Here is a 23,869-nt window from a genome sequence, read left to right as displayed (position 1 = left end):
ATTGATTTGCTTATAAAATACATGACAGCAACTTTGGAACAAAATCATAAAGTTTATGCACATGTAAAACACTGTATTTCTTAATCTGATCAGAGAATGAGAAGTTGGAAGGGATGTTAGGGGTCCTAGTCAAGTATGAACATAATTGCAGTCGATTCTTGTGTAAAGTATCATCAAATATGTAGTTACAGATCTACCTTTGCTCAGTATTCCTCCTTAGAAGCACCAGCCCTGAATTTAACTGCTTCTTTCCAGGTTAGATTGTCTACTACTACTACTTACTTACCCTTATGCATCAAGGTCTGTGCTATGTTGTAAGTACTTCTGAATTTTTATAGAGGTAGTTTGCCTACTGAAGAAAATCCTGCCCGTGGCCAAAAGTTCTTAATGGAAATTTAGTGTTAAAAGCTGTCATATACTACAGCAAGCTCAGCAGTACATTGACAAATAATGCTTGATAGACCAAAAAGTAGAAAGCTGTATCACAAAAGGCCAGCAGATCTTTTGTTGGAGTGAGGGCTGTCAGTGTCATTTCAGGCTTAAGATCACACTGAAATCGACAGAGTGGAAGCTGTACCCAGCCCATGAGTTTTGTGACATGAGCTTTCCACATGTACACTCCAGTCTCCTCGATGGCTTCATCAACATTGAGCAAAGTCTGCTCCCAGGAACACTAGTTCTAAAAGATATTAGTGTGCATTCCTTTTTTTTTTTTTTTAAGATATTATATTCCATTGTCAAATAAGCTTGGGAAACACCGCTTGAAATGCAGCCTACTAATATGCCTAATGACTCTTTAAGAAACGGCTATAAAATGTTAACATATAGTGTTTCTCAAATTTATTTAAGAATGCCTTTTTAAAGGAACAACTGTTAACATCTTGAGGAGTGCAATCTAGAGCAAGACCATAGAGCTACATGGGTATACGAGAGTCCCATTGTTTGGGTAATACTGTTCTAGTATCATAGAATTTTATAATCTCAGGGGTAAAAGGAATCTTAAAGAGAATCTATCATTTTCAGTTTCCCAAATGTATAGTGGTTGGAACCTAGAGTTGTATCAGATGGGTTTGAACAGTAACTTAAAGTGAGATATCACATAGCCAGTCAAATGGGTAACTACTGGTTTACTTCATCATTTTTCCATACACCATTAATTACCAACAATTCGACTTCTAAGATTGCTTCATTTATTGGTGGGGAAAATTATTCCTTTATAGAAAGCCAAGAATATGTAGTATGGTGCATTATAGGATAAATATAAAGTATGTAAAATACTCCATTCCTTCAACAGATATCTGATGAGTGCCTTCTGTGTGCCCAACAGTGACACCAAGTGTATTGACAAAAGCTGAAGTAAGTTGGGAGTAGAGAGATAAGGTAAGTGCCTAATAATGCTGGCTATCATTTCACAATGGACAACATGCCAGTTATTTTGATTATATTTTGAATCTTCAGCACACCTCAGAGAGGGAGATATTATTCTCATTTTAAAGTGGGGAAACTGGGCTTCCCTGGTGGCCCAGTGGTTGAATTTGCCTGCCAATGCAGGGGACACGGGTTCGAGCCCTGCTCTGGAGCAACTAAGATCCCACATGCCGCGGAGCAGCTAAGCCCATGCACCACAACTACTGAGCCTGCGCTCTAGAGCCCGCGACCCACAACTACTGAAGCCCGCGTGCCTAGAGACCGTGCTCTGCAACAAGAGAAGCCACCGCAGTGAGAAGCCCGCGCACCACAACAAAGAGTAACCCCCACTCGCCAAAACTAGAGAAAGCCTGTGCACAGCAACGAAGACCCAACACAGCCAAAAATAAAAATAAATAAAATACTAATAAAATAAATTTTAAAAAACTTAAAAAAAATAAAGTGAGGAAACTGAGATATGAAGTTTTCTCTAGGTCAAGCCTACTAAGTGGTGGAATTAGGATTTGAACACAAGTCTCCAGATTTGAAAGCTGTGTTCTTTTCATTAATTATAATACAGCTTCTTCTTTATTGTGACTTAAAATCTCAATTTGAGATTGAACAAAGTATAATAGTAGTTGAGAGGTGAAACATTTCCACCTGGTTAAAATTAAACTGGTTGTTCCTCAGAGTTCTGTCCTTGTCGTTTTCTCTCTTTATTTTTTCTCTTTCCTTGTATTAGCTGTTCACTCCATGTAGAAACATTCTGAATCTAGTGCTTTTGTTCTGAACCCTCTTCTAAGCTGTAGTCCTCCATTTCTCCTTGGATGCTCTACTGTCACTTCAAATGTGATGTGTTTACAATTAAACTTATTATTTCCTCCTCCTAATTTAATTCGCTTAGTCACTTGGGCTCAAATGACTTTCATCTTTGAATCCCTTGTAAAATTAATGGTTGGACTCAATGATACATAATATCCCTTCCAGCTCTAAAATTCTAGTGTTGTTATTCTTGTATCACATACTCAGTCAAAATGAATCACTTTCTCTGCTTTGGCCAAGAATAAATAATTTTGCGCTCAAATTATTTTCCAGAGCTATTTCAGTATCTTACAGAGTATATCCTACTCATCCATTCTTATGCATTCTTCAAAGCCCATTTTAAATGCCATCTCTTTCTTTAAACCTTTCATGAGCCTCCCAACTGGACTTCACAGCATTTGCTCTCTCCTTCAGGATCTAGAATATCTTTGTATCTTTCTCAGCGTAGTTTACAGTACCCTACACACACACACACACACACACACACACACACACTTGTGGGATAAGGAGGGTGCCTAGAGCGATGCTTGGCAAGGGATGGAGCCTGAGCAAGGTGGAGAGGGATTTTGGGGTTTCAGAACCTTAGTGGGATAAGGGCAGCATCCTCCAAAGGGAGAGATGGCAGCAATGGGTGGTTGCTTAAATATAGGAGAGGTGTTCAAACAAGTAAATATCTCAAAGATAATAGGATCCAGCATTCTTTCTGTAGGAGAAAGGAGTTACAAATGTGAAAGGGAGGAAACTAGAATAAACTGTGTGATGCTGGATTGGAGGTATTACTGTGAACATGTGGTTTTTCAACATACATAGTTAAATAAAGAAATCTAGCTATAAATGTGTAATGTGTGAGTATACATATATAGATGCACTGTATATGTGTATGAATGTACAAATATTCCTTAGCTACAAACCCTAAGACAGCCTGAGCAGTGATACCTCAGTAGCAGTGAGCATGCCTCGTGCTTCTAAATTCCATTCTTGGGGACGTCCCTGGTGGCTCAGTGGTTAAGAATTAGCCTGACAATTCAGGGGACATGGGTTCGAGCCCTGGTCCAGGAAGATCCCACGTGCTGCAGAGCAACAAAGCCCATGCACCACAACTACTGAGCCTGCGCTCTAGAGCCTGCGAGCCACAACTACTGACCCCGTGTGCCACAACTACTGAAGCCTGCGCGCCTAGAGCCTGTGCTCCGCAACAAGAGAAGCCACCACAATGAGAAGCCCGTGCACTGCAATGAAGATTAGCCCCCGCTCGCCACAACTAGAGAAAGCCTGTGCGCAGCAACGAAGACCCGATGCAGCCAAACATAAATAAATAAATCAATAAACAAACTAACTAACTAAATACCATTCTCCACTAAAAGGAACCAACACTCCTGGATAAATGGCTGCATCCAGGTGCCAGAAAGTAAAGGATTACTCAAAGAATGATGGAGGTGTGTCAAAAGGGCACAGAATAGTAAAATGTTAATGAATAATATGGATGGTGAGATATATGTTATATAAAACTTTTTCCAATTTTCTGTATTTAAAAAATGTTTTACAATAATACATTATGAAAGGATTTAAAACACACAAAGACACAGAAGCCAGCATGAATGGGTGAATCCCACTGACCAAAGTTGGGACAATTTGAACTCCAAAATAAACAATGATAAATTATAACACATTTAATAAAATAGGAAACTCTGAATTCATACTGATAGAAATAAATTAATTGAAAGTTTGATGAGAAACAAAAAAATGTACATAGTTTCAAAGAATTTCCCCCACAAAATACTTCCTAATTACAAAAAGGAAAAAAGTAACTACTGGAGAAGCCTGGCAGACACTACCTTATTGAAATACACACCCGTAATGAGACATTAAAATCATGTGCCACCTCACAGGATGCAATGAGAAGAACAGAGCATCACTTCTCTGAGAGTCCTGTCAAAGACATCTACCCTGAATCTAATCATGAGTAAGCATCAGACAGATGCAAAGTGAAGGCCATTCTGTAGAATAATTGGCCAGGAATCTTCACAAGTATCAAGGATATGAAAGTCAAAGAAAGACCAAGGAAGTGTTCCAGATTGAAGGTGACTAAAGATACATGACAAGTAAGTACAGTGCTTGATCCTGAACTGAATCCTTTCATCATAAAGAGCACTATTGGGACAACTGGCAAAACATAATGTATCACATAAATATTTTGATTTTGATAGTTATATTGTGATTATGTAATAGAGGTGCTTATTAGTAGAACTACACACTAAAGTATTTAGGGACAATGTGGCATTGTGTTAGCAACTTAGATCACAAATGGTTCAGGAAAGAAAAGTGTTTTCTGTACTAGCAACATTTCTGTAAGCTTGTGCTTGTTTCAAAATCAAAATTGAAAAATTACGTTCAAAATGCTGAGTATACTAGAAAAATGCACTTGACTTGGGGCCAAGAGGTTGTTAATCCCAGTTCCGCCAGTGACTGGGTGTGTGACCTTGGGCAAGCTACTTTACGTCAGGCCCCAGAGTTTCGGGCTGTAGGACACAAGGCTCTCTAAGGCCCCTTCCCAGTCTAGCATTCCACCACCTACACCCACGGCATTCCCTGCCTGAATTTCTACAGGCTCCAGTTGTGTCTTAGACTTCAGATGCCCCAAGGATTCTGGGTAGCGTCGAAAACAAACAAAAATGGGTGTGGCCAAGCTCTCCAGACTGCTAAGACGCTGCCCTGGCCTCAATCTAGGCCGCAGTCTCCGCCATCGCTCTTTCGGAGGTGGAGCAGTCATGCCTGCCAGTGTGGGCGCTCGATAGCTCGGCGGCCGGCTGGCGGGGCCTCGGCGCGGTGCGGGGCGCGTTCCCAATCGCTGGCTCCCGCCGCACTCCAGGCTCCGAGCTTTCAGTCCCGCCCCGCGCGCGCCCCTCCCGCCGTCGCTACCGCCTGTGAGTCCCAGCGCTGTGGATCCGATAACTTGGCGAGGCTGGGACGGTCGCTGAGTCGTGGTCGTGGGGGACCCCGGGGGCGAGCAGTCGGGAATCCCCGCAGTGGAGGCAGCTCCCGGCGCGAGGGGGCGGTGTCCGTGCTGCCTGCTGGCTGGGAAGAACCACACACCGGGGCCTGCACTGTAAGTTGAGCGGGTTGAAGCTCCCCGGGGTGGTCGCGGCAGCGAAGCGGTGGAGAAAGCTGGGACCCCGGGAGCAGGAACGGGACGAGGGATTAGGTGATCTGGCCGAAGGGGCCGGAGCCCGCCGAGGAGGGGCTGAAGTGCGGCGCGGGGATGGCAGAGTAGCCGTGCACTCCGTCCTTCCTCTTGGGCTCCGGGAAAGTCTGGTTTCCCCCGTGCACAACAGGTAGGCGTGGACTCTGGCCGCCGGCGGGAGCCCCCAGGCTTGCGGGGAAGGTCGGAAGGTTGGAGCCCGCTTCGCCGGCGCGCCACTCCCCGGACCCGCCCTGGCGGCGCCCGCCGCGCCGGGGGTTGGCCGGGAGCGGGGCCCCAACCCGAGCTTCGGGAGAGGTTCTCCGAACGCCCGCGCGCAACCTTGGAGGCGCGTTTCCGGGAGCAGTGGAGTGGATTATGGATAGTGCCTTCTCGCAAGGAAAGCAAGCCTTTGCCGGGGTAGCATTTGCTTAGTACGAGGAAGCATTTCTTCTTACCCTACTTTCGGCCAGCACAGTGTCATTTCAAAGGATTATAAAGTCTTTGGAAACTTTGTGAAGCGCTTTATGGTATTTACTAGTCACAGTAATGTATACCTCCGGCAAGGTAAGATGATTTTTGTAACTGTCAAGTCAGAGAATAGGTGTCAGATGATTTGCGCTCCTTTATTAAAGGTCATAGTTATACACTGTTTTTATGTGCAGTCATTTATTCAACAAACACTCAGCATCTTTTATGTGCAGGCTCAGTGCCCTTAAGGAAGTTGACAGCCTAGAGAAGACGTTAAAAGGGAAAAAAGGGGCCCATAAGTAGGGTTCAGAACTTTGTCAGAGAAAATACTCTGGCGAGATTATAGTGTAAGGAAAAAGTGTGCTTGGAGCTGGGATTAGGTGGATGGGGAAAGAATTGCCCAGTTTCGTTTTCAAACATTTTAGAAAGTATGTCTTTGAGAAAGTGGTTTTAGATCAGCATTGAAGTCGAGATTTGTCTTACATTTTAATACCATAGATTTTTTTCCCCTTTAATGAAATGGGTAAGCAGGCAGAGTTTATAACAAGAATAGTGACAGTTGGAAAAAGTACAGCTGTTTTATATAGATAGTTATAGTACTGGAAGATTCCTAAACTGATGGGAGACCTGCATTTTAGCTTAAGCTCCTCCACTGCTGTTTATGGATCTTTGTTAACTTTTCTCTTCTTTTTGTTTATCATTGTATCTGACTTAAGAACAGAAAATACATAATCCAAAGTACCTTAAAATTTTTAAAAATTGCACTAATAATACGTTCTCTAAGGAAAAAATTTAAAAACTTTCGTCTTTAAGCAATAAACGTATCTTCCTTTCTTCCATTCAGCTTTATTTCAAGAAGGGGATTGAGAGAGTTGATAACCTTTATGAGCTTTTCTTAATTATCTTTTGAATAAAATAAAAGATTAAAATCTGGATTTGTTTAGGTCCCTTCATATTCTAAAATTCTTTTATTCTAAATCCTGATTAACCAGTTTAATGACATCGGCATTTTTTTAAAAAGGCTTTATTGACTCTTGTGTTTCATTAATTATCCATAGTATAGTTGATGGGTTTGAACAGCCCCTTCGTGGGACCTTAGTCCTCTCACATAAAAGCATTTCTGCATTTTAAGGAGACTGCAGAAACTGTTACTAAACTTCATTTAAGAAATGAATTAACTGAGGCCTAAGGAATTAGTAGAGACTTGTTTATATAATTTAATTGAATCCTTTGTCTAGTTGTAGTGTTAAATTCTTTGGATTACACTAGGGGTCAGCAATTGACAGGCTGTGGGTCAAACCCAGCCTGCTGCCAGTTTTTATAGATAATGTTGTACTGGAACATAACCACACATCTATTTATGGCCGTTTATGTATTGTTTATGAGTAGTTGTGATAGACACTGTGTGGTCCACACAGCCTAAAGTATTTACTCTCTGGTCCTTCACAGGAAAAAATTGCTGACCCTGGACTAGAACTCTGTAAACTCTTAATCACTATATCTTTTGTGGGAGGAAGTAGGTTAAGTTCAGTTTTAATTCTTCATCTTTTTCATTATGTTAGGTGAACTACTGGATCCCATAAATGCTTCCACATCCTAGATGTGTAATGATGGAAAAAGGTCATGCCTTTTCTGTTATATTTACCTAATAATTTTTAATTTCAGCAATTCTAGCCTTTTGGAAGGCTAGAGAAAGGGAAGAATTTTTACATGTTTTCTAACAACTTTATAATTTTAGTTTTAATTTAGATCTGATGTGGAATTTTTTTTCATTTAGTAAAGTCTCTTTTTAATATTTGTGTTTTTCACAAGTAACAGTAAGTTATTTTTACTCAGACTTTTTTTTTTACCATGAATCTAGTGACATTGATTAAAAGATCAGACAGAAAATTATTGACAGTGTAACTGTGAGCATGAAGTCAAACGTATATATACAGCAAGACCCAAATTGGAAATTGGAACCCTCCAAACAGATACCCAACAGATTGAAACTGGAACATGTATCCTGAATCATGTTAGGGATTTTCTTTTAGTAGTAACAACTTAAAAGATAATTATTTCTAGAAAAGAAGCATCATATAGCCATATTAAAGTATTATGTTAGTGTTACCTGCCTAAGAAATTAGAGCTAATTATGTGACAGGAAAGAAGGAAAACTTGTATGAGGTGATATTTAAATATTTAAAGCAGAGTATATACTTTTGCTAACCTTAAAACCGTGGTATGGTTCTAACTTCACTAAATAAAATATTTTATATATGTACTTCTTTGTACTTATATTCTAGATTATGCTTCTCTATGGATATACAACGGCATCTGTCTATATCCTTTTCTCTTGTGCTTGTGGATTTCTGTATGTTGAATATATGCATGTTTTTGTATATATATTCATAATAATACCTCATTTGTTCATTACATTTTTTATGTAAGTAAAATTATCAGAAAATTGAAATTACCCATTGAAATGCACAAAAATTTTTTAAAGATATTTTGGGAGGAAATCTGCAAAGCAAAAAAAAAAAGATAAGAAAATTATATACAGGTATAAAATCCTGTAAACTTACAGAGTCCAAAAGGCTTTTTTCTTAATTCATTTGGCAGCAAAACATCACCTGAGCTGATATGAAGCTATTTATTTTCATTATTTATCCCACCTTTATGTGAATGTTTATATTTTGCTGCAGAAATATCAGTGAGTTTGATTATGGAGTGCTGCCCCAGAGCAACTAGGGGTTAGAGGTAATAGATGGTATGTTCAGTGTATTACTTCGGTGGGCCATGATGGTGGCAGCCAGAAAGCAGAGGAATAATGGAGTTGTTCCAGGGAGCTGCACTTGCAATGTTAAGAGCCTACTTAGGCATCTGGCAGGGAGTAGGAAACAGTGTCTGCTAAAAAACAAGAACCCTCAGGTAGGGCTCCAAGAGAGTCAGAGCTGTAGCTAAATTATAGACTAGGCATTTCATAAGATATGTTGTAAATTAGAAGTGGGAACCGTGAGGAAAAGCCAAGATGTCAGACCATAGTGTGCATTAAGGGTGAACCTGTGAATGCTAACCAGCGTGCAAGAGCCATGAATAGTTAGAAGGGGGAAAAGGAGGGGATTCTATAGCAGGTGGACTCTAATGGCTGACTAGGAAGTCCTAGGTGGCAGATTTCATGAGCAGCAAAAACAGTGATATTTTGGAAAATTGAGCAAGGATTCCTGGCCTCTGATGAGCTGGGGGAATAATGGCATCTTGTGCACTTCGCTCTTGAACTAAGTATCCCCATATTGCCTGCTTTTTAAAATATCTGTATTAAATAGTATTTTGGTCACTTCCATCACTGATACCTGCCTGCTCTGACTTCTTCCTGCTCTCAATGAGTTTGCTTCTTCACTTTTAATATGGTGCTCTACTCCACCCTAACTAGAATCCAGATAACTGGATTATTAGTCATGTCTAAACTAAACTAAGGATAAACTGGCGTTGAGAGACAAGAAACTTACGTCAGTAAAGTTCATGATCTTTGAAACAATTGCTGTTTATCTTCTTTTTTTTTAACTTTTTTTGTTTTTTATTTTACTTCTTGTTACTGGATTCATAATTAGGTACCAAGTAGTGAGATTGCTTAGATAGTGACTTTCAAATTGAGTGTGGTAGGAGATATTAGAGTAAAATTTCTCTTTTAAAATTTGCCTTCTGGAATTCCAAAGTGAAATCTTTCTTCCCAGGGGGAGGTGGAAGAGTTGGTTTGTGGAATGAAGAGTGATAAAAATTGTCAAGAATAGCCAAAGACTAACCTAACACTGTTAGTACTTATTGATTTACTGTCTAGATGGAAAGGGCCCTCTGGAAGTTGATGTCTCTAGTAGACCTCACACTTTATCAAAAAGCCTAAAAGTGTTGGAGACCTAAGAGGAGAGTGAAGTGATAAGAAAGAACAAAGTTATAAAGATTAGATGCTTCGGTGGGCATGGCAGTAACTGTCAGTAATAGCAGTGATTAGAGACTATATAAAGAGAATGTAGAAAGTAGTTGAAGGAACATGGGCATTGAAACTAGACAGATGTAGGCGTTAATCTTTCTTCCACTTAAATAGCATCTTCATCTTGGATAAATTGCTTAACTCATTATCCTCGTCTGCAAAATGAGGATGATAATATCTGAGTGTCAGTGTTCTGAAGATTAAATGAGATAGTGAATTAAAAGTTTCTAGTAAGTAAATCCTCAAGAAATGTTAGTTCCTTTTCCATCATTTCCTTTTTAGAGTTGGTTCCTGCTGCTCAGTTCCCCTACCCCTCCACCCATACTTCCTTTTACCCTTCAAGGTTTTCTCTTTTGTAATCTGCAAGGAGAATTCCCAGGGCTGGACATCAAATGGGGCCCCTATTGGCAATCTCCTTCATCGAATCCAGCTTCTGCCATTCTTCTTGTCCCTAATGGTAATCTGCAGCACTTTGGAAAAACAAGAAAGGAAGGCAAAGGAAATTGCATCCCTACTTCTGGCCCTTTTTTACCCCAACTTATAAATTTCTGTATAACTCCTGTTTCTTTCCTATTCCATCCTAGCTTCTCTGCCCTATAGGATGTGCTCCCCATCAGTTTTTGGAGTTGAGCGTATCTGCCTTTCCTATTGACTTGTATTATGCAGTGGTGAGAAGCAGCATTCTTGCCATTTCTATCAAGTTTGCAGGAAATATTGTTTGAATCTTGGTACACTGAATGTATTTTCATTATATAGTAAAACAAGGTATTAGTGCTGTGCCTGGGGCATGGTGCAAGTTAGATTTTTGTCATATGACTTAAGAAACATGGATTAAGTTGATTTTATGGGAATTGTATTCAGAATCCAAAAATGAAATTTTAAAATTTATGGTGCAATAAGCCATTTTTAGCTTGTTAAAAGTATGAATAACACAGATTTTTATGTGAACTGATAAATCTTTAATATACTAGGTTAATTAAAACTATTTTTTTCTTTACTCATATTCCAGGAGTAGAAAAGATTCTGTTTATATTTAGAATTCTGAATGTTAGATAATTTGATCCAAAATATTAATCAGAAATGGCTACTTTTTAAATAAATTGATTATTTTTTAAATTTTATTTATTTATTTATTTTTGGCTGCGTTGGGTCTTCGTTGCTGCGTGTGGGCTTTCTCTAGTTGCGGCGAGCGGGGCCTACTCTTCGTTGCGGTGTGCGGGCTTCTCATTGCAGTGGCTTCTCTTGTTGCAGAGCATGGGCTCTAGGCACACAGGCGTCAGTAGTTTTGGCGTGTAGGCTCTAGAGCGCAGGCTTAGTAGTTGTGGCGCATAGGCTTAGTTGCTCTGCAGCATGTGGGATCTTCCCGGACCAAGGCTCAAACCCGTGTCCCCTGTGTTGGCAGGTGGATTCTTCACCACTGCACCACCAGGGAAGTCCCAGAAATGGCTACTTTTAAGCAGAAGTGTGACATTGACTTGTTACGTATTCTTCTACTTCTTAAAAAATCCTATCACAGTATAAGCGAAAGGGAATTTTAAATTTTTTGACTTACAGTAGTCTTTAATGATTAGTATTTAAAGATTGTGTACTATAGAACACTGAGTTCACAGGGTTCCCAGCTGGGCAAAACAAGAAAAAGGTAAAGGTGGGGCAAAGGTTCATACTTAAAAGATGTTGAGAAACATCAAGTGCCATATATATATTGGGTGGGCCAAAAGGTTCATTCCGTTTTTTCTGTAAGATGGCTCTAGTAGCACTTAGTTGTCTTTAACTTCATTTGAAACAATATTGTTAGATTACATGTGACAGCTGTCATATCTGCATGCATTTAAAAAAAGACTTATCAGGAATCCAGATTGCAAAAGAGTAAAACTGTCACTGTTTGCAGATGACATGATACTATACTTGAAAATCCTAAAGATACCGCCAGAAAACTACTAGAACTAACCAGTGAATTTGGTAAGGTTGCAGGATGCAAAATTAATGCACAGAAATCTCTGGCATTCCTATACACCAACAACGAAAAATCAAAAAGAGAAATTAAGGAAACACTCCCATTTACCATTGCAACAAAAAGAATAAAATACTGAGGAGTAAACTTGCCTAAGGAGGCGAAAGACTTGTACTCAGAAAACTATAAAACACTGATGAAAGGAATCAAAGATGACTTAAGTCATCTTTGGAGAAATATACCATGTTCTTGGATTGGAAGAATCAATATTGTGAAGATGACTATACTACCCAAAGTGATCTGCAGATTCAGTGCAATCCCCATCAAACTACCAATGGCATTCTTCACAGAATTAGAACAAAAAATTTTACAGTTCGTATGGAAACACAAAAGACCCCGAATAGCCAAAGCAATCTTGAGAAAGAAAAATGGTGTTGGGGGAATTAGGCTCTGTGACTTCAAACTATACCAAAAAGCTACAGTAATCAAGACAGTATGGTATGGGCACAGAAACAGAAATATAGATCAGCGGTACAGGATAGAATACCCAGGGATAAACCCACACACACATGGGTACCTAATTTACAACAAAGGAGGCAAGAACACACAATGGAGAAAAGACAGCCTCTTCAATAAGTGGTGCTGGGAAAACCAGACAGCTACATGTAAAAGAATGAAATTAGAACACTACCTAACACCATACACAAAAGTAAACTCCAAATGGATTAAAGACTTAAATGTAAGACCAAACACTATAAAACTCTAAGAGGAAACATAGAAAAAACACTCTTTGACATAAACCACAGCAAGATCTTTTTTGACCCACTTCCTAGAGTAACGGAAATAAAAACAAAAACAAATGGGACTTAATTAAAAGCTTCTGCACAGCAAAGGAAACCATAAACAAGACAAAAAGACAACCCTCAGAATGGGAGAAAATATTTGCAAATGAAACAACAAGGGATTAATCTCCAAAATATACAAACAGTTTATGGAGCTCAATATCAAAAAAACAAACAATCCAGTTAAAAAATGGGTGGAAGACCTAAATAGACATTTCGCCAAGGAAGACATACACACGGCCAAGAGGCACATGAAAAGATGCTCAGCATCACTAATTATTAGAGAAATGCAAATCAGAACTACAATGAGGTATCACCTCACACTGGTCAAAATGGCCATTATCAAAAAATACAGAAACAGTAAACGCTGGAAAGGGTGTGGTGAAAAGGGAACCCTCCTGCACTGTTGGTAGGAATGTAAATTGATACAACCACTTAGAACTACCACATGACCCAGCAATCCCACTACTGGGCATGTATCCTGAGAAAACCGTAATTCAAAAAGAGTCATGTACCGCAATGTTCATTGCAGCACTATTTACAATAGCCAGGACATGGAAGCAACCTAAATGTCCACTGACGGATGAATAGATAAAGAAGATGTGGCATATATATACAATGGAATATTACTCAGCCATAAAAAGAAACGCAATTGAGCTATTTGTAGTGAGGTGGATGGACCTAGAGTCTGTTATACAGAGTGAAGTAAGTCAGAAAGAGAAAAGCAAATACCGTATGCCAATGCATATATGTGGAATCTTAAAAAAATGGTACTGATGAACTGAGTTGCAGGCCAGGAATAAAGATGAAGACATAGAGAACGGACTTGAGGACACGGGTGGGAGGGGGAAGCTGGGGCGAAGTGAGAGTAGCATCGACATACATAAACCACCGAATGTAAAATAGTTAGCTAGTGGGAAGCAGCAGCATAGAACAGGGAGATTAGCTGGCTGCTTTCTGATGACCTAGAGGGGTGGGATATGGAGGATCAGAGGGAGGCTCAAGAGGGAGGGGATATGGGGACGTATGTATGCATATGGCTGATTCACTTTGTTGTACAACAGAAACTAACACGGTATTGTGAAGCAATTATACTCCAATAAAGATCTATTAAAAAAATAAAAAATAATAAAATACATCAAAATTGGTGAATTTTTGTGTAGCCATTTTAATATTGAAGATGGAAGAAAAACAACATTTTTGGCATATTATGCTTTATTATTTCAAGAAAGGTAAAAACACAACTGAAACACAAAAAAAGATTTGTGCAATGTATGGAGAAGGCGCTGTGACTGATCGAACATGTCAAAAGTGGTTTGTGAAGTTTCATGCTGGAGATTTCTTGCTGGGTGATGCTCCACAGACGGGTAGACCAGTTGAAGTTGCTAGCGATCAAATCGAGACATTAATTGAGAACCATCAACCTTATACGAGGTGGGAGATAGCCGACATACTCAAAATATCCAAATCAAGTGTTGAAAATCATTTGCACCATCTTGGTTATGTGAATCACTTTATGTTTGGGTTCCACATAATTTAAGCCAAAAAAACCTTCTTGACCGTATTTCCACATGCGATTCTCTGCTGAAATGTAATGAAAACGTTCCGTTTTTAAAACAAATTGTGATGGGAGGTGAAAAGTGGATACTGTACAACAATGTGGAACAGAAGAGATCATGGGGCAAGCAAAGTGAACCACTACCAACCACACCAATGGCTGGTCTTCATCCAAAGAAGGTGATATGTATATGGTGGGATTGGAAGGGAGTGCTCTATTATGAGCTGCTTCTGTAAAACTAAACGATTAATTCTAACAAGTACTGCTCCCAATTAGACCAACTGAAAGCGGCACTCAACAGAAAGCATTCAGAGTTAGTCAACAGAAAACGCATCATCTTCCATCAGGATAACGCAAGACCGCATGTTTCTTTGATGACCAGGCAAAAACTGTTACAGCTTGGCTGGGAAGTTCTGATTCATCTGCTGTATTCACCAGATATTGCACTTTCGGCTTTCCATTGATTTCGGGCTTTGCAAAATTCTCTTATTGGAAAAAATTTCAGTTCCCTGGAAGACTGTAAAATGCACCTGGAACAGTTCTTTTCTCAAAAAGATAAAAAGTTTTGAGAAGATGGAATTATGAAGTTGCCTGAAAGATGGCAGAAGATAGTGGAACAAAAGGGTGAATACGTTTTTCAATGAAGTTCTTGGTGAAAATGAAAAGTGTGTCTTTTATTTTTACTTAAAAAACTGAAGGCACTTTTTTGCCCACCCAATATATATTGTATGTGTGTGTACACACACACACACACGCCCTCCTGGCAGTACGTAGTGCACATTACCATATTACATGTGTGAGGACCCTCTGTAGGAAGGAAAACTGCCAGCTTGGCATTTCCCCAAATGATTTGGATTTGGATTTGGATTCTGCTCCCTTACACACAACACTAATCCTCATTTCCTCATTCTTTGGCACTATTGTTCTACAAAACACTCGTTAGGAAACACTGCTTTACCTATGGCACGCCCTCGACATTTAAGATTTATGTACTTATAGTTTCCATAATTATAATTTTTAATAAGAGCCTAATACTCTTTGAAAATGTCAAACTTAACCATTTCTCTAATGTTGGACTTTCAGGTTTCCAGTTTTCACTTTTCATAGTGCTGTAATCAACACTTATGCTTGTGATATTTTCCTTTTTCTTTCTCTGGCATGAATTTTCAAAAGCTGATGCTTTTGACAAATGGTTTTGATATTTCTGTGGCTTCTTTATATTTTCCAGAAGAGTGGAATCTGTTTGTACTGTCACTATGAATCTATCAGCTTTTCTAAAATCTCAGTATTGGCTATGAAATTTTTATATTTATAATATTTAGTTTTAAAGTACGTATAAAGTACATTGAATCACTCAACTAAATCAAATTCTTACTGAGCTTAAATCAGTATTATACACTTCACATTTTAAAGTATTAACTAATGGTTAACTAATTTATTTTTAGGGCTATTACAGAGAACTAGAAAGACTAAATTCATGTCAAATACTAATATCATAGATTTGAATTTCATTGTCCTATTCCTGCTATTTTCTAAAGCAGTTTCAGTTGCTATGGGCTTATCTAAAAATAATCAAGTTAAATTTTTCTTACCCAATTTAATAGATGAATTATAGGAGAGTAAGGGACACTAATCAGCTATTAAAATTATCTATATTATCTGGTCTCAGCATTCTTTACTTATAAATTAATAGTGCTAGTTTTTTTGTTTTTTTTTTTAAGCGTTTCGGTTATTTTTAGTTAAAGAAAAACAGCCTTTTCCAAGGACAACAAAATGAACTCAAAGTCAGAAGGAAACAGGCTGTGGGCTTCTTACAAGCCATTGCTCCAAAACTTGTACGTAATTTTCCTCCTGGAAAATCAGGGGTGATTGGCCAGCAGAGGGATGACTTTGGTGGTGAGTGGAGCTGCAGCCTACCCCTGGTCACCATTTTATAATGGTGATGTGAGGATTAAATGAAAAATCCATTTGTCACAGCACCCCAGCCTCCAGAGATTCTGATTAAGTTGGTTTAGGCTCAACTTCAGTATATTTTAAAAGCAGCCAGAGGCCATCATAAAAAAATCTACAAACAATAAATGCTGGAGAGGGTGTGGAGAAAAGGGAGCCCTCCTGCACTGTTGGTGGGACTGTAAATTGATATAGCCACTATGGAGAACAATATGGAGGTTCCTTAAAAAACTAAAAATAGAACTGCCATATGACCCAGCAATACCACTACTGGGCACATACCCTGAGAAAACCATAACTCAAAACGACTCATGTACCACAATTTCATTGCAGCTCGCTTTACAATAGCCAGGACATGGAAGCAACTTAAGTATCCATTGACAGATGAATGGATAAAGATGTGGCACATATACACAATGGAATATTACTCAGCCATAAAAAGAAATGAAAAAAAAAAAAGGTTCTGAAGAACCTAGGGGCAGAACAGGAATAAAGACGCAGACATAGAGAATGGACTTGAGGACATGGGGAGGGGGAAGGGTAAGCTGGGACGAAGTGAGAGTGGCATGGACATATATACACTACCAAATGTAACATAGATAGCTGGTGGGAAGCAGCCACATAGCACAGGGAGATCAGCTCAGTGCTTTGTGACCACCTAGAGGGGTGGGATAGGGAGGGTGGGAGGGAGATGCAAGAGGGAGGACATATAGGGATATATGTATATGTATAACTGATTCACTTTGTTATAAAGCAGAAACTAACACACCATTGTAAAGCAATTATACTCCAATAAAGATGTTAAAAAACATTTTTTTAATTAAAAAAAAAAAGAAGCCGGAGTTGAGAACCACTAGTCTGCATTGTTATAAGTCTACTGTTTTGACATGTTTAGCTTGTAATTTTAAGTTTACCAACCTCATCTGTATTGTTCCTTTTGCTGTTTTCCCAATGCTGCCTTTTTAATTGTTTGACCCTTATCCTTGGAGGACTTGGGAGGTGAAACCTATTTTGTGATTTACTAAAAGGTGTAGGGGGAAATAGGGAGAGAATGAGCCCAAATATAAAGTAATGCCTCCCCACCCCCCACCCCCCGCCATGCCCTGTTTATTCCACACTTTTTGTTTCTTACATCTTAATGAAAAATGCTGTTTTTCCTTTTTTCCCCCTGTGGAAGGACCTCCTAGCATTGAGGAAGGAGAATGAGCTTTGTTGCCAAAGAGACCTGGGTTCATTTTCAGCTCTACTGTTTATTGGCATGTAAGTTTCTTCTTCCATAAAATGGGGATGAGTAATGCCTTCCTTGCTTTCTTCCTTGTGATGATTAGAGGTGATATAAATTAAGCACCTAAAAGTTCCTGGCTCAGTGAGTAATAGCTACTGTTGTCAATTTGTGATTTGGGAATCTGTTTGGAAAGTGAAAGGCATTGCCGTGAACTAGAGCAGGCAGTACATTTGTCCTTCCCACTTGTGATGTTACGAAGATGATGCTAACAAATGGTATTATGGATTATAAAAGTTAGGAATCTAACGGAAGTTTAGTTTATTTATTGGTTTCTAAGGGTTTCATTTTAAAAGTTTTTAAATCATTAAAAATTTGGAGACTAGAGAAGATAGCATTACCCATAATGCTACTACTCTAATAATCATTGTTAACATTTTTGAATCATGATTTGGAAAAATTCCAGGAGCATCTCACAATTTAAATGATGGCTAGAGAAGCCAAACATTTTATGAAGCATAACTATAATAAATGGAAAAAGTGCTATACCAAGAGAAGACAGTATAATCATGAAAGGCTTCCTGAAAGAAGGCTTTTTTTTAAGGTGAATTTTGAAATAGTTTATTGTAGGAAGAAGCAAGGTATTTCAGATTCAAAAATGGAATACAGACAGGATTTTAAAATCATTGAGATGAAACTGTTAACTCTAGAATTATAAGTGATTTCCTTCAATATTCATTTTACCCTACAACCAGTGAAATACAGTGTGTCAGCAAACCAACTTTAAGACTGTGCCTAGGGATATTTAAAGTACAGTAACAGAAAGACCTCATTTTCTTTCTACCAAGGGCAACCTTCCTTAGGCAACATCTTAATTATGATCTAATGCTCTGTGTAACTTGTGAGTTCCTATTTTGTAACCTATAATTTTGCAAATCCTGAATCACAGGTCATAGGGAATAATAGGTCAGTAAAGAATGATCCATCTTCTTTCTAGATTAAATCTTGGGATTCAGAACGAGTTGCCCGAAGTGTGTCACTTTTGCATGAGGATTGTTTTGGACTAAAGGCAGTCGAGATGCTGTGGGTTCAAGAGAAAATACTGCCCCTCCCATAACTACTTAGAAGAATTTAAATTTGGGATTTTTCCCAGAAAAGAATTATTGCTGGCGGTAATTTTAATCTAAGTAGACCCATCTCTATGTCAGAGCAAACATCTAGTTACCAAACATATACTCTTCTTAATCCTCCTGTGAATGACTCTTCCTGCCCTTCGAAGCCCCAGGCCACTGTCCCATTCCTTAGCTTAGAATGGCATAATACCTTATTTTACCTTTCTGTCTTTCAACATTTCATGTATCTGGGGTCTTTGACCCTCTTGTGTATGGGGTTCCTGTATGTCCAGAATTAAATTTTTCTCCTGTTAATCTGTCTCATGTCAATTTAATCTTAGACCATCCAGAAAAACCTAAAAGGGTAGAGGAAAGTTTCCTTCTTCCCCAACAAGCTAATTACTGTTTTGGGGTTTTGTTTTGTTTTTTGAAAGGAATAGATTTTAAAAAGATTTATGTATGTACCTGAAGTATGGGAGATTCTTGAGAGGTTTTTGTTTGTTTGTTTTACTGTATGCTTTTTGGACAAAACTGAGAAGCTAAAGACTGGAGGCTGAGTTGAAGCTGTTGTGATGTCTTTTAGAGACGTGAGTTGAGAGTCAAAGAAAAGCAATTTAAATTTAAGCATGAGAAAGATTCCGAAACTTTAACTGCTTGATACATTCTGGAATTAGTTCCATTTACTGCTGAGTGGCTTATTCATTTTGTAAATTGTCTTTTAATGCTCTGGAAAGAAAAAAACAACAAACCAATTCGACAAACCTATCTTATTTTGTGTTTGATGTTTTCTTTGCATGTATGTGATTTTTTTTCTCTTTTCTCTCTTCAAAATGACATAATAAATCATTTAAAAAAACTAAAATGACCAGAAAGATTAGGGAGACTTATTCCCCCCTGCATAAACTTCAGCATGTATTCCCAAAATAGTTCTGTAAACCCTATACAGATATGGTGATCATTTCATGTTTGCAAATGTCAAATCATTATGTAGTACACTTGAAACTAACATAATATTGCACATCAACTATATTTCAATAAAAATGAATGAATGAATAAATAAAATGCCTGGCTTCAAGGTGTTTGACAGGCTTGATTGGATAAAAGGGTAGCAGCATAGTATCTTGTGGTTAAAGCACATATATCTAGAGTCAGATTGCTGAAGTGTATGACCAGGTTCTGTGTGACCTTAGGAAAGCTACTCAACTTCTCTGTGCCTCAATGTCCTCATCTTAAAATAGTGCTAATAAAAATAGCTACCCAAGGACAGTTTTGCGAATTAATTATTCAAGAAAATGTAAAGCGCTTGGAGTAGTGCCTGGACTATAATGAGTGATCAATAAATAATTAGTTTCTGTCAAAAATAATGGCTGGCATTACAGTTGGCACACAACAGTTTGATGGAATCTTTTTTTCAAGTAGCATAACTGTACCTTGAAAAATATATTGATATATATGCTCACTTTTAATAAACTAATCACTTTGTAATCTCAACAAAGATAAAAATGGAAAATAAGAGAAAAACTAGAAAAATAAGCATACTTCAGGTATATATAGCCATAGGGTCGTGGTTAGATTAAAACATAACGGTAGATTGACTTCGTTTGTATTCATCATCCTAAAGTGAAACTGTAGGTTAGAGCAGGAGCATCTGTTATTTGCAAAATGCATTTGCTTCTCTCACTGATGGTAGGTATGTGGAGATTGCAGGTGCATTTTAGATTTGGGGGTTTAGATGTGGGATTACCAATGTGAATTGCCTGCTTCTTTTAGGAGTGATTTATATGAGGAATGTATTGAGGGCATTGTAGATAACTTTATGCCCTGCTTATGATCTCAACCTTTTACTGAATTATTTATTATTGCATTGTGTTAGCTATTTTGCTTCTTGATAGATCATTTTACACCACAATATTGCTGCTGCCTAAGGAAAAAAATGTCTCTTGAGCAGTCCTAATGACCTCTAAAAAGGGTAATTTGATTCTTGAGATTTTGAGTTGCCCTGGTGGTTATAAGAAGTTTTCTCTATGATACTCAGGTTTTTTTTTCCTCTCACAGTCATAGATACTGAGTGCAAACTTGCTTTTCACCTTCGGTACACTTAGTAGCTTTCTTCTGGAAATTATTTCTGTAACATTTATTAACTTTATCCTTAATTGTATGTATTTTGGTCAGTTCACTTCGATAATTTAAGAAAGTAAAGGAGGGTTTTTTATTATTTTTTTTGCGGTATGTGGGCCTCTCACTGTTGTGGCCTCTCCCGTTGCGGAGCACAGGCTCCGGACGCGCAGGCTCAGCGGCCATGGCTCACGGGCCCAGCCACTCCGCGGCATGTGAGATCTTCCCAGACCAGGGCATGAACCCGTGTCCCCTGCATCAGCAGGCGGACTCTCAACCACTGTGCCACCAGGGAAGCCCAAAGGAGGGTTTTTTAAACAAGAAGCTAAAATTCACGTTATCTTTATAAAAGTAAATTTGTTAGCATGGTTGTTTATATTGTTCTTGTTCCTCAAAATTGACGTTTATGAAAATAATCTAATGTGCACTTCTGTTTTGTTTTGAGGGCAGTTGGTGCTAGGTCATGGGTGGCACTGGGCGTGTGGGCAGGACTAATTAGGGAGGGACAACCTAGATGGCTAAAAGCAGTACATAGGTTTGAGAAGACAGTGGTGATCAAAGCTGTCTTTTGGCCTCTGGGGCAGCGTCATAGTGAAAATATAGGATATTAACCCAAGCCAGAGGACGAAAGTAAGGTAAAGAGTAGGGGTTGAAAACTTGAATACCCATAGAAGTTGGCAAATAATGTAAATGAATGAGGCAGTCTAGCTGGCGACTGTGCCTGATGGAGAGTCCCTGCCCCTCTTAGATTCCGTCGTTCATTGCTGTATGGGATATGGACCCAGATTTTTGTGTAAAATCTTGTGTTTAAATGTTAGTAACTAATTTTTTTCCCTAGTACGTACATTGCAGGCCAAATTTAGCCAACAGTGTACCAGTTTGCGACTACTGTCTTTTAGAGGGGCTCTTTTACTTATTTAACAATAATGATGATGTGATACTCTAGGTAATTTTATACCCATAAACTTTCTTGGAGAAAAAAATAAAGGAAAGAAAAGCCTTCCCATGTCTCTCCCATCTGATTTTCTAATACATCTTGCTGGCTTCTCTACAAAAGATTGAGATTTATTTAGGGGAATATGAGCTCTGTATTTTATATGGTTTAGTTTAATTACCTGTAGCATTCTGTCTGTATTTCAGTGCAGTTCCAATTACCTGTTTCTGTTCAGCTTGGAGTTTTATTTATAAGGTATCAAATTTATTTTTGATACATCAGTGAATAGGAGTATCCATCTTATATGTATATGGTACTGTCTCTGTCATTTAATGTTCTTGATGATAGCTGTTACTCCTGTAAGTAGTAGTAATGATTTTTTTTAAAGCCAACTTATGTTTTTTAAAAAATTTCTCTTCTTAAATAATTTTTCCAACTTTTTATTGTGATCTTTTAAAAAATACAGAAAAATTGAAGAACAGTAAAATGATTACTCACATACCCACTACCAACATTCAACTGTTAACATTTTGCCATATTATATGGCTAATTGATTGATGTACTTAACCATTTGAAAATGAGTTACAGACATCATGGTGTTTTACTGCCATATACTTGAGCATGCACCTAGAAATAAAAAATTCCATAACCACAAATGCCATCTTATGGATTTGTGTATGTGTGTGTGTATTGTGCACACATGCTTATGTGTTGTATATAAGCAACACAGGAACTAGAGTGTACCCAGGAGATGATCATGAATCTGAAACAAAACAAAACCTCCTCTGTCTTATGTTGATTATTTCCTGCAACAGAAGTGAAGGCTACATTGGATCTGGGTCAGAGCAGACATGATCTTTATTGCTATGATCCCTGGACAACATCCATCCAAGTGCCTTCAGAAACATGAGTTTGCTTTCACAGCAAGGCTCTCAGCGATAAGGAGACTATCTATACTTGTTGGGATGGGACTCTTTCCCAAAACGCCTAGCCTCAGGCAGTGTCTTTGTTAGATTGGGAGAACAGGTTTTAATAGGAATAAGTCCCTCTGCTCCTGGCTTGAACCTCCAGGTAAATGACAGGTTATTTATGGAGGCAAAGATCCAGGGAGACATCAAGCTTTACTATAGAATTTTAGCAGGAGGTCTGGATATTTGGTCATTTGTTAATATGTACCCATGACCCATTTTAGTAAAAAGGTGCTTATGCTACAGAGAAAATTGAAAATCTTGAGTAGTCTAACCTTAAAATTTTCAAAATTTTAATGGAACGTCTCTTCTGTTTAGCAACTTTTTGCATGTGAATGTCAATAATCCTACTCTGTTTTCCTTTCTGCTCTCTAAAAAAGGGGTTTTGTGTCAGTGTTAACTAGGGTTTACTATTGGGATTTTCCCAGTTTCACCCTAGAGCTGTTACAAAAGATGTCTCCATTTATTCTTTGTGCTTTTCTGTGGAAGATTTCCAGTATTGTGATTGTGTTCCTTTTCACCCTCCTTTTAAAATATTATTTTCCTCTATTGTAGGTTTTTTTCCTTAGGTATATTGACTGAAGTTTAATGAGAAGAATCGTGACCAGCTAGGAGAATTTTCTGCAAGGAATGGAATTAGCTCATAGCTTACTGCTGAATGAAGAAGCATACAATCAACTGGGTGACGTTCAGAAGGCAGAGTTTATTTTTGATTGGTTGAGATATTTGGAGAAGCTCTTGCTAGCAACCAGCAGGGTGAGTAAAATTGCAAAAACTGTTTTTTGAGGTTTTTTTTACTTGCCAGATAATGTTTAAGTTCCTTTGATTTGATATTCTAGTTCTGTCCAGTATAGCCTAAATTAGCTTTTGAAGGTTAGCCCTTAGTAAGACTTTATATTGAAATAGGTTTCTTCTGTTCAAAAGAGCAGGAACAAATTAGCCAGTATTTGTAGTATGACTTTCAAATATATTAAAAACTAACTACAGAGCACATTGTGTTAGATTTCATTATCATTGTCTTCTGTACCTTGTGTCACTCCACATGCATGACATCCTGGTGCAGTATAGCGCTAAATAATGTGATGGGAGTTTCACTTTAAAAAAAAGTGTGAACTCTTTAAGGGGAGTAAGAATTGAGGAGCCTTTGAGTAAACATATTCCCTTTTAAAAGTTTATGAAATGGCTACCAGAAAGTGAAGACTAATCACTCATACCCTTTACCGACATTCAGCAGTTGTTAACATTTTGCCATGTTTAACTGATTTACAGAGCCATGTGAGTTGCTACTTTACTTCTAATACTTTTGCATACATCTCCTAAAAATAAAGATATTCTACAGAATGACAGCACCCTATGTAATGCAGAAATGGTG

At 38.3% G+C, this 23,869-nt stretch overlaps 1 protein-coding gene across 4 annotated transcripts in view; it reads left to right on the top strand.

The window, feature by feature from the left end:
* Nucleotides 1-2,745: 2,745 nt before the first annotated feature.
* Nucleotides 2,746-23,869, top strand: part of HEATR5A (HEAT repeat containing 5A) — a 112,078-nt gene continuing 90,954 nt past the window's right edge. The window contains exons 1-3 of one of the 4 annotated variants that reach the window (XM_022553555.3): nucleotides 2,749-5,335; nucleotides 17,324-17,406; nucleotides 23,053-23,253. In XM_022553555.3, coding sequence (XP_022409263.2) covers nucleotides 23,128-23,253 — 126 coding nt within the window. In that variant the 5' untranslated portion in view covers nucleotides 2,749-5,335; nucleotides 17,324-17,406; nucleotides 23,053-23,127. Of the gene's footprint in view, nucleotides 5,336-17,323; nucleotides 17,407-23,052; nucleotides 23,254-23,869 lie in introns of all 4 variants that reach the window. The other 3 variants (XM_089907561.1, XM_089907560.1, XM_089907559.1) reach the window with 3 other exon arrangements.

The sequence above is a fragment of the Delphinapterus leucas genome, chromosome 2 (assembly GCF_059928025.1).
Source record: "Delphinapterus leucas isolate spDelLeu-1000000601 "Yukka" chromosome 2, BTC_Dleu_Yukka2, whole genome shotgun sequence".
Classification (NCBI taxonomy): Eukaryota; Metazoa; Chordata; class Mammalia; order Artiodactyla; family Monodontidae; genus Delphinapterus; species Delphinapterus leucas.
Note: the sequence above shows the minus strand (reverse complement) of the source record. Positions and strands in the feature narration are given on the sequence as shown.